The sequence below is a fragment of the Oryzias latipes genome, chromosome 1 (assembly GCF_053564925.1).
Source record: "Oryzias latipes strain Hd-rR chromosome 1, Olatipes_Hd-rR_3.1".
NCBI lineage: Eukaryota > Metazoa > Chordata > Actinopteri > Beloniformes > Adrianichthyidae > Oryzias > Oryzias latipes.
The window spans coordinates 39,668,618-39,679,173 of record NC_136237.1 but is presented as its reverse complement, the minus strand read 5'-3'; the positions used below and the strand labels follow the sequence as shown (position 1 = coordinate 39,679,173).

The window sequence follows — 10,556 nt, the reverse complement described above, 5'->3', positions numbered from 1 at the left end:
AAACCAGACAAACAAGCATGGCGTTTATCCCCTCCCTTATTTCAAAGTAATGAGAAATCCCAAATAAAAGTGAAAGTTTGTCATTGATTGTGATATTTAAATAATTGAATTGAGAAAATAATGTGAAAAACTGATTTTGCCACTTAAGCTTCTATCGTCAGATGATTGCACAACTTGAGTTTATTATTTTTGATGCATCATTGAGTACAATTAATCTGGTTTCATAAAATTATTTTTCCCATCCCTGGGATAAACCGGCAAATTCCAGAGTGTATCCCACTTTCGACCTTCAGTGTAATCCCCAGCAACCCTGTGACTCCATTTGGGACAAATTGGGTAAATAAAATGATAGTTTTTCCCCTACAAATCCAGCATTTTGAGTAATAAACTTTATCATTACTTGTGCCTGACCATTCAGTTAAATATGGAATGCTATTTATAATTTTTGAAAAAAATAATGGATTTGATGCATCTCTTTGGATTTCCATTACAAAATTTATCACGTTTATTTTAAAAGTACTTCTTCAGTTCTCAATGTGGTAGGTCAGATATGGTATATCGGTGAGTTATATGGTATAATTAAACAATACGAAGTAAAATAATTACATATTTATTTACTTTTTTACTTGTTTGCCCTTGAACTGAGAAAATGTGCTCAATGCAAGTTATCGCGAGACTACGAAAGAAGCCGAACAACCGAAGGGCAGAATAGAAAAACTTCCGAATCTCGCGCATGCTAAACGACCCCCCTCCCTTCCCCTTTCAACATGGCTGCTCTGTCTACTCTCTCAAGTAGCGTTCAGATTGTTGACTGACTCGACTTGTACCTTTCAGTGCCTCTTAATTTTGGTGTAAATTAATTTAGCTTGGATGCAAATCACGATCTCCAGCTTCCTGTTTTCCAAGATTTCAGTTGGTGGATTAACCTTCGGCAGTCTCTCCCTCCTAAGGGCCCTTTTCATCCCCCAAAAACAACCAACTGCCAGCCAAACACTTTCCAGTACAATGGTTTGAGGAGGTGCTCACACGGTTTTTCGGTTCATGAACAATGTGCGAGAACTGCGCTGAGCTGGTGGAGGTTTTAAATGAAAGTAAGTAAAAAAACATTGTATTTTTTTTTTTATCGGGACGATGCTCATGCTGTAGCTGCTTAGCATCACTGCTTGATGATGGAAGCATGATAGCTTGGGGCTAGCTAAATATAACTTTGACTTAATTTTTAAAATCCTTTTTCTGGCATAAAAATGGAGGTGAACTCTCATCTTCTTGCACATGCATTTTGTGACAGTTACGATTTGACGTTGAGGCAGATATCTGATTCCAAGTGTTGATGCCATTCTCCCAAATTTCCAATTAGTTTTTTGGGGCCTGTCTGTCAAACAGCACAGCAAAATAGCATCCATATGGACCGAACAGTTCACGAGTTTTGTGTGTGACATTGCTGTCATCGGTTAAAATACTGTAGCCTCGTTTGATAATGCAAACCCCATAGGTTCCGGTGACTGTTTTTAGACGTTACGTGCACATATTTGGAAGTAAACGAGCTAAGTCAGCTAGCCGAGCTAGCAAGCAAGCAGGCTGACTTTGTTTGATGTGTTTGTCAGGTCAGTCTGCTAGCTGTCCATTCCGCTACCACCCTTTGTTTTGCAGATGCCCTCGTTCCTCCCTAAAATTATCCGTTAAATCTTCATAGATCTTTCATAACACCTTTTTGTGCGTGCCTTTTAAAGCGTAATGTAAACGAACATACGGGTTATTTTGGCTAGTTTGCAAACGTTACTTAAGCTAGCCTTTACGAAGCTACTAGCCCAGAAAATTAATGGCTGCAATGAAGCGTATATTTTATCACATCGTCGATTCAGTTTTTTTTTTTACCCAAGTTTCAACCTGACCAATGTTATAATTTAGACCTAATTGCCCGGGGGGAAAAATCCCGTTAATGCACTAAGCTAACGTCAACCAGTTATCGTTCTTGTCTTTATTGCTAAAACTTAGCTATGCATCAGTCAAGCCGCACTGCTGGCCCGTCCTTCATGTACTCTAACTTGTCCCGAAAGGAGCAAAAATAATTGATTTTAAGCCAGCGTGGTGTCCTTAAATGATGCATAGCTGTGCCCGTGAAGTGGTTGACACTTTTGGGGGAGCTTGTGTTTGTTTGAGCCCAGCTTGTGTTGGGTGAACGGAGGCAATGATTTCTAAAGCTGCATCCAACCAAACTTTGTTTTGGCAGAAATTCAACTTGTCAGGTTTTGATATGAGTCAAAGAGATGCCTTTGGATCAGGTGCTTCAAATTGTTATGTTTTGACGACATTCTAATCGAGTTTTTTTAACTCCAGAATCTGTAGGAGTTTGCATGTGTTACCATCTTAACTACCAATCCCTGGTTAATTCGGTTCATCTCTTCAACACAATGTGTCGGATCTGAGCTCACTTATCTCAAATATGCGAGATAATCCCAGTTTTTGCTGTATCACAAAATGCACAGCATGTAGCAATCCTGAGAACTCACTGAAATGATGTTACTTTCATTCAAATATGCAGCTGGGCTGCAAAACAGACACTGTACCGTTCTCTTTCAAATACAATCACTTTGTGTTTGAAAAGTTGCATGAAGTTCAGAGTGTAAAACTTCAAGCTTCTTTCTGGTTCTACAAAATGTCAAACTTGTGCCCGAGTGTTAAAAATAAACACAACACAGCAAAAACACGAGACAAAAGAGAAACTTATTATTTTAATTCTGAGCTAGTGGGATGTTATTGTAGCCCATTATTGGATGTTAAAGACCCACTCCAATGTGTTTAGAACATGTTCTTGTGCCGTTTTTCGGAAGATGGAGTACATAGATAAAGAAAACTAAGCTTAAAAATGCATTTCAGAGTATTTCTTCATTTGAATCATTGTGAATCAGGAGCAGCTTACGCTGGGCCTCTGCTCCATTCTGATGCATCCTCTTGTAAACGTCTTTGTTTTCCTGGAATCTGGATAAAAACTGCACGGCTATAAAGCTCCAACATTGCTCACCATTGTTGTTGCACCTGTAATGTTAGGTTGGGGTGTGAGGGGCTTTAAGCTGGCGGGGGAGCATGTTAGGAGGAAACTCTCAGATATGGGTGACGGGGAGGTGGGGTGGGCTTACCCTGAGACAGACAGATCATAAGATGATTGAAGTGGGTCTTGTACAGCAAAGAGAAAACAATTTCAAATTAATTTTCGTATTAATAATCACAGGATTTGAAAAGGAAATTCTAAAAAAATGAAGATATTGAAGTTTAATCATTATTTCCAATGTTTGTTTGGCTAAACAACTTTAATTTCATAATCTCAATTCCCAAATCTTTACATTATTATGACTGAAATTTGTAGCTAATCAACCTTTTTGGACTTTTTTATAGTTGGAAAACAAAAATACCTCCAGATGGCTTTAAAACTAACATGTATATGTTTTCATTGAACATTTTGACTAATGGTCAATTCTATTATCAAATAGTTTGGTTTCTTAGTGCCGCTTTGCAAAATGCTCACTCCTATTTCTTCCTGTTAAAAATGTATTTAGCCGGAAACTTTGATCTTTTCTCCAAACCAAAGGCTGACGGTTGTGTTACTCAACCCACTAGTTTAGAGCCTTAAGCTGTTTCTGTTACTTTCAACATTTCTTAGTTAGCTATTTGGTTGTGAGGGGTTTCAGTTTACCAACCAGTTTTGTCTGTACCTATTTTTGTAAGAAAGAAAGAACCTGCATTAAAAAGAGGAAATTACTTTTCTTTTTTTAATATAAAGACTGTCTCTTAACATGTTCAAACTTTACATGCACAATGTCTTGCTTTTCTTTCCAGCATGTTTTGTGTAAACACCAGGAATGTGTCTCAATAGGGGTTTGTTGCGTCAGGAAAACCCTCCAGAACCTCACGAGTCACTGTGCGTTTGTTTGTTTGTTTGTTTGTTTGTTTGTTTGTTTGTTTGTTTGTTTGTTTGTTTGTAATTGAATGATCCTTTAAAAGATGTGGCAAGTTGAAAGGTCACCACGACTTGGTAAAGAAATTAAAAGTATCCTGGAGGATTATACATTACGCACAAAAGTAGAATTGTTAAAAGTTTATAAAAACAGTGACAAGTGTTAAAGGATTCCAAAGTAAGCTTGTTTTATTGAAATGACTGCTAGTAACAGATGACTTTACCACAAAGAGAGCAGGAAAACTTCTCAGTAATTTGGGTCGTAGCTTCGGCGTCTAAATCTGCCGGTTATTTACACGCCTGCTGATCGTCTGCTGAGATGCTTCCCTCCTCCAGAACATTGGTCCTAAGATATCGAGCATTTGGACACGTTTGTTTTGAACGTTAATTAAAAGCTTAAATAGGATCAGGTTTAAGCTGCTCTATGACTCATTTGAAACTTGAGGCTCAAAGCAGAAGTTCCCCAGCTTTTTGTGAGGAGGGTTTTTCTTTTTTTTTCTCAGAGGGTAAAATTATGGGAATTAACTCGGATCCGTCTAATCCTTTGACTTTAATGATGGGTCATATTTAAGGAAATCCGTGTAATGAAGCCATGTAGCACAGCTTCTTTTTCAAAACAGAAGAACTTTTTACCTCAGGAATATCAGGAGTGAAGTTGGGGGATAAAAATCCTTTGGTCCTTTTTGTACCGCAGTTTTTGTTGTTCAACATGTTTTCCTGAGGAGTTGCCTGGAATGAGAAGCCATGGAGAAGCTAACGCTGAAGCTGACGCTATGCACAGATCAAAGATGACTCCATTTGAACTCTGAATAATTCTCCATGCTCCAACTACACGCTTCATGTTTCCTGTTGTTTTTACTGGGCTTGGAGGAGTGCTTTTGAACTTCAGGCTCCAAACCTATACCATAACTGTGGAGGGGTTGGTTTGGGAGGGGGTCCATACCAGAGTTTTGTCAGCTGCCAATGACTGACAAGTCCTTGTGCTGTGCCTGGAGGTGACCTTTCACCTCAGAACTGCAGAAGCAGCATGTGTTTGTGCACAAAGGCAGAGAAGATGCATTTCAATGGAACTTGGATTTAGCTGGTTTTCAGTAGTGAGGCTAATCCAGCGCTGTATATTTCAAGGTAATCATTACAGAAAAATAGTGCACTAGAAGTCTGCGTGTTATGAACAGATCACAACACATTTTATTGCTGTACACGCCGCAGAATACGGCTCTAGTTGCAGGATTATTTTGAATGAGAATGTTATTGCATTGAGACGTCCGTCGAAAGTGTGCGCTTTGGTAAAAGGTGAATTAAACCAACTATAATCCCCCAAAAACAACTAAAACGGATAAATGGATTTAATGCTTAAAATCTACTCATGAATACTCATCATCAAGGAAGTCATTTTTAAGAATTTTTAATTGAGAAATGAATCACAGGATCAACAATGTTCAACAAATTTTGGACATTAAACTACAGCCACCAAACTTTCTGAGCTGACTGATTATCATCACCTATTTTTACTAGTTAATAGGTAACTATGTTTTTCTAGTTATGCTATTTTAACTTGATTAAGTTATTTCACAGAAACGCACTGTTTAAGTGTTAAATGTTTAAAAGACGGTCAATAAAACAAAATCTGAAATGGATTCATTTTTGAAAAATGTCTTAAGGTATCGGATCAGAACTCCGTATCGGCAGATTCTGAAAATCAGAATTAAATCATTTCTGCTCACAGGAAGTCTGAAACTGATAACCCAGCAGCCTTGAGTTGCCGGTTCTTTGTTGGGATTGAAGCGATCTTGTGTCGGAGCGTTGGGATCATGAATCATCTCGGAGCAGAAGAGGACGGCAGCTTTACTGTAACTTTTCTGTATGGATTTAGTAAATGTTCTGAATATTTACAGCAGTTTTAAGGCTTTCTATCTTCCTAAATGACTTTTTTTTTCTTTTCTTTTTTTTTTTAAACAGTATAGATAGTTGCACGTCCACCTTTTATGCTAACGTCATAGTTAACCTGCATTTGAGCCTTAGTGTTGGATTCGACTTTCAGGAGGTATGGATGGCAGATATTAGTGAGTGAAACATTTTAACATGAAGAAATTCTCTTTAAATGCAGTGAAATTTACACCATTAAACTCCTCGTATGATTAATTCCTCATGATTAAATACATTTCACCTAAACATCTAAAAATTAGTTTTCACTTCTCAAAATGCAGTTACATTTCAGCACAAGTTCCAAGCCTTTATATTCAATTTTCTTTTTTTTGTGTCTTTTTAGATAAAAAAATCAATTATTTGTTTGAAATATTTTGAAAGGGTCTTTTTCTTTTACCTGTAAAGTTTAAACCTTTTAAAACTTTATTAACTAAAGATAAATAAAATGTGGCATGGTCTGATTCATTTATCACTGGGCAAACATCATAAAATTTAAAAAAAATATTTTAAAAAAGCACAAAAATCAGGTCTAACACACAAAATAGGGCTTTTAGTCCCCCAAATAACCACTAAAGGATAACAAAGCATCATATTTGGTCTTCCTTTTTGACAGGGACATGATGTTTAGATTTCCTTTTTGATCCAATATATTATTATTATTATTTCTGGACTTAGAATCTGTCAGAATGATGGAGTCTCTGCTGCGGTGGGGAAATGTGATCATTCGTTTATTTATTCATCATTTATTCATGTCCAGGTGAAATGGTTGCAGCCATAAACTACAGTTTTGGTCTTCGTTGTCTTTTTCCCAGACCTCTAGTCTAGATTGACCAAAACCAGAGAAAAGCTGCTGGTTTTCCAGATCCTTTCAGTTTAGAAAACCTCATTAAATCAGTGAAGTCGCTGGACTCTCGGTGCGACTGATGAAATCTTGAACAGAACAAGGACGGTAATGTGAGGCTTCAGCCTCTGAGAGGGGGGGGGGGTGGGGGGGGGGGAGCTTTTTGTGGATTTACTCACCATTTCAATGATGGCTCCATAAATAATTGGAGGACTTTTGTAGTTTTTTTTCATCTTTTTTGGGGACAAAAGGCAGTATTTGTTTTTATCGCTAATGTTCTTGGTCCATTTTTAACTCACTTCTTGTTCTGAGGGGAAAGGTTGTACTTTTATCTGTTTCTGGACTCATCTTTACATTTTTCTGCTTAGAAATCGGTTTTACATCAGATGTTTACTGCTCCACGTCCAGACTTGAAGTATACGATGCTGCTGTCGGTTGATGTGGTTAGATCTGGTTGGATCTGTATGTTAAAATGCAGAGTGTGTGAGACAGTTTACTGGGGGAATAAAGCACAGGAAAAGTATTATTTTTTTCTTCTGTCACGATAGTTCATAAAATCAGTAAAAGTTTCCACCGTGAACACGGACGCCACCATCTGTGACACGAACAGCACTGTGATGCTGCTTAAAGCCACTTTCAGTTCAAACCACAGACTTGCCGGTCCTCCGTTAAGGACTTAAGCAAATGTTCCTGTCAGCTGATATCTGAAGATTTTCCTGTTCAGACTCAGACTTCTGACCTTAAAGCTGCTGTCGGTCATCGGTACGTCGTCTCCCCTCACAAACAAGGCGATCAGAGGGTTTCCGATCCTCCAGCAGATCTGAGCCAAGAGCGTCGATCACTCCGTCACCGACCGTCTTTCCTCCCTTCAGATGACAGTTTCCTCTAAACTTCTGACCAGACTTTCCTTCTCAGAAATATGTGATTCCTGTTTTGTAGGTCTGTCTGTTGTGGTGCATCAGGTAAAATGGATACAGAATTAAAGTCAAATCCACACTATACTATTTAATTTGTATTTAAATAAGCAGTTTATAGATGTATGCCAGTTCCTCTGTAGATTTTCTAAACTTTTACTGACTACAATCAATAAAATGTTTGAATTTGGCAGAGCGTCCACCTCTCTGTGACCCGTCCCACTTTTGAGGTACAGATTTCAGTCTTTCTTTTAGAAGAATGACTCAACTTCCCAGGAGTTTTGGTTGCAAAACCAGGCCATAGGTTAGCCTTTTCTCAGATTTGTCCTGGTTTTTTATTCCTAAACATTTATTTTTTTAAAAGGCATCTAAAAACGGTAAAACTTTGGCCATAAAAAAGACCCTTTAGGCCGCCATCCACAGGATGTTGGAAGATGCCGATGTTCAGTTCTTTAGAATTGAACGACGACTGCTAAACCACTGAATCCATTTGATTCCAATTCATTTCCTGAGTCAATTTTCAATTCAAAAAACTTTTTAAATGTCAGTTTTTATTCTAAAACCAAAATTTCTGCCTTTTTCTTTTTAATTAAGAATTCTTCCAAATAACAACTGACCTTTTTTGCTTTAAAAAATATAAAAAATTATTTAGAAAATGTGTTTTTTGGATTGAAAGAATTGATGTATTTTCTAAGTGATTCAGCTGTAATCCAGGTTTTCTGTTTGCTTTATATCTGATTATTTGTAATAGTGGATTAACGAGAAATGTGGAAAACGGTTCATTTTGAAGGGAATTTAGTTTTAGTTTTGTGTTATTGATAAATCATTTCTGCCTTTGGTCTCATTGAGGTCAAACATGCTTTATGCGTCCTTCCAACAATCCAGATGTTTGCAGCCGTTTGAGCATCGGAGAAGAATCTCTGACCGGCCTTTCATCGTTTCCCTGACGATGCAGAAACCAGTTTATTTGTTTGTTACAGATGTTGGCTTTCTCCTGACGTGTTGTGTGTTTCTCCTCCAAGTATCAGACGCAGACAGCAGTGAAGGCAGTTTCCAGCTGAAGAAGGAGCATGCGCTGCGGGTTCTGGGCTACATCAGCTCCTGGACTCAGAGGTCAGTGCTGCTTCCACTGCAAACCAAACCAAGAAATGCACGCATTTTAGTGAACAAATGGTTTAAACCAGCTGCAGATACTTTACAGAAGATGAAAATGAATTTTACCCTCAAATGTTGAGAAAAACTGGAAGGTAAAAGGAAAAAAGAAAAAGTTTGGCGCCCACTTCAGCCTCGTGTGTGAAAACGTTGCATTCATTTTTTTCTATATCATTGCTGCAGAGTTTAGGTTGTCTGAATTCCCACCGTAACCCCTAACTACTAAAAAACAATATACTGCGTCACTGTGTAGTTCCCAGAAATTTAAATGCAATTTGGACACCACACTTACTACTTTTTTTTTTTTAAACTGACATCTTCAATTTCACAAAGTTGAAATCTAATATGCGCGTTTAGCGACGATTATTTATGAGTGCACTGTCTTCTGAATATAAAAACGTTGATAATTTATTTTAAAAAATTAATTTAAGTACTTTTTTTTGGGAGAAAAACTGTTCCGACGCAATGCATTGTGGTCTATAATGCTGATCTAGTGAGCATCGATGCACACTGGCTTTTTGCAGAGACTTCTGGGAAACTTCTAGGGCACCGGATTTTGGAATTGTAGATTCAAACATCACTACAAAACGGCAAACGCACTATATAGTGCACTATATAACGCACTATATAGTGCACTATATAGTGCGTACGGAAGAATTTCCCTACGGACAAAACCGTAATGCGAGGCATTCATGTGTCGTGGGGCATTTCCGGACTCTTCTTTTCAGTGGCGCTAAAACTTTTAAAGGTCAGAAAATTATATGCAATTCCAACAATCAGATTTAGCATTTGCAACATAAAAAAGACTCAATGAAAAACAATAACTATATCTAAAAAGCGAAAATTACAACAGTATTATTATTAGCGATCATTTAACAAAAGTGCAGAGAAATACCCTTTACAGTGATGGACAAAATTGGTGGTGGTACTCAGAGAAAGAAAGTCCACAATGCTCACTGAAATGACTTGAAAGGTTCAAAAGTAACAAATTAAAATTTAGTGAAAATTAAATAATAATAATAATACTTTTGAGTTGTTGATGAACAGAATTATTTAAAAAAATCTAATTAATGTAATAGAGATGGACAAAAATGATGGTACCTCCATAAAAGGCAGAACTAATTGCCCAGAGGGTCATGATGAACTCATGTATGTCCTTTAATTGACATCACAGCTGTTTTCAAACCCATAATCAGTCAGTCTGCATATTTAAAGGGAGACAAATAGTCACCTTGCTGTTTGGTGAAAACTGAACATGGAAAACAGAAAGCCAAGGAGAGAATTGTCCCAGGACATAAGAAACAAAATTATAGACAAACATTGTAAAGGTAAAGGCTATAAAACCATCTCTAAGCAGCTTGAAGTTCCTGTGACCACAGTGGCACATATTATTCAGTAGTTTAAGACCCACGGGACAGTAGCCAAGGAGGACACCACTGTTGAAAGGAAATCATTAAAAAGCCAGACTGGAATTGGCAAAAATGCATTTTGAAAAGCCACAAAGCTTCTGGGAAAATGTCCTTTGGACAGATGAGACAAAACTGGAGCCTTTTGGTACGGCACATCAGCTCTATGTTGGTAGACTCAAAAATGAAGCATACAATGAAAAGAACACTGTCCCTGCTGTGAAACATGGAGGAGGCTCAGTTCTGTTTTGGGGCTGCTTTGCTGCATCTGCCACAGGGGGTCTTGAAGTTGTGAAGGTAAAATAAAATCTCAAGATTATCCAGGCATTCTGGGTAGAAATGTGCTGCCTAGTGTCAGAAAGCTT

The 10,556-nt window shown here is 37.7% G+C and overlaps 2 protein-coding genes across 4 annotated transcripts in view; one reads left to right on the top strand and one right to left on the bottom strand.

Moving 5' to 3' along the window:
* The window catches only part of LOC101174245 (protocadherin Fat 4), a 242,581-nt gene that overhangs the window by 171,539 nt on the left and 60,486 nt on the right, over positions 1–10,556 (bottom strand). The window lies entirely within an intron of this gene.
* usp34 (ubiquitin specific peptidase 34) overlaps positions 734–10,556 on the top strand; it is a 49,631-nt gene continuing 39,808 nt past the window's right edge. For both annotated transcript variants that reach the window (XM_023954503.2, XM_023954496.2), the window contains exons 1-2: positions 734–1,091; positions 8,656–8,746. In XM_023954503.2, coding sequence (XP_023810271.1) covers positions 1,049–1,091; positions 8,656–8,746 — 134 coding nt within the window. In that variant the 5' untranslated portion in view covers positions 734–1,048. The remainder of the gene's footprint in view (positions 1,092–8,655; positions 8,747–10,556) is intronic.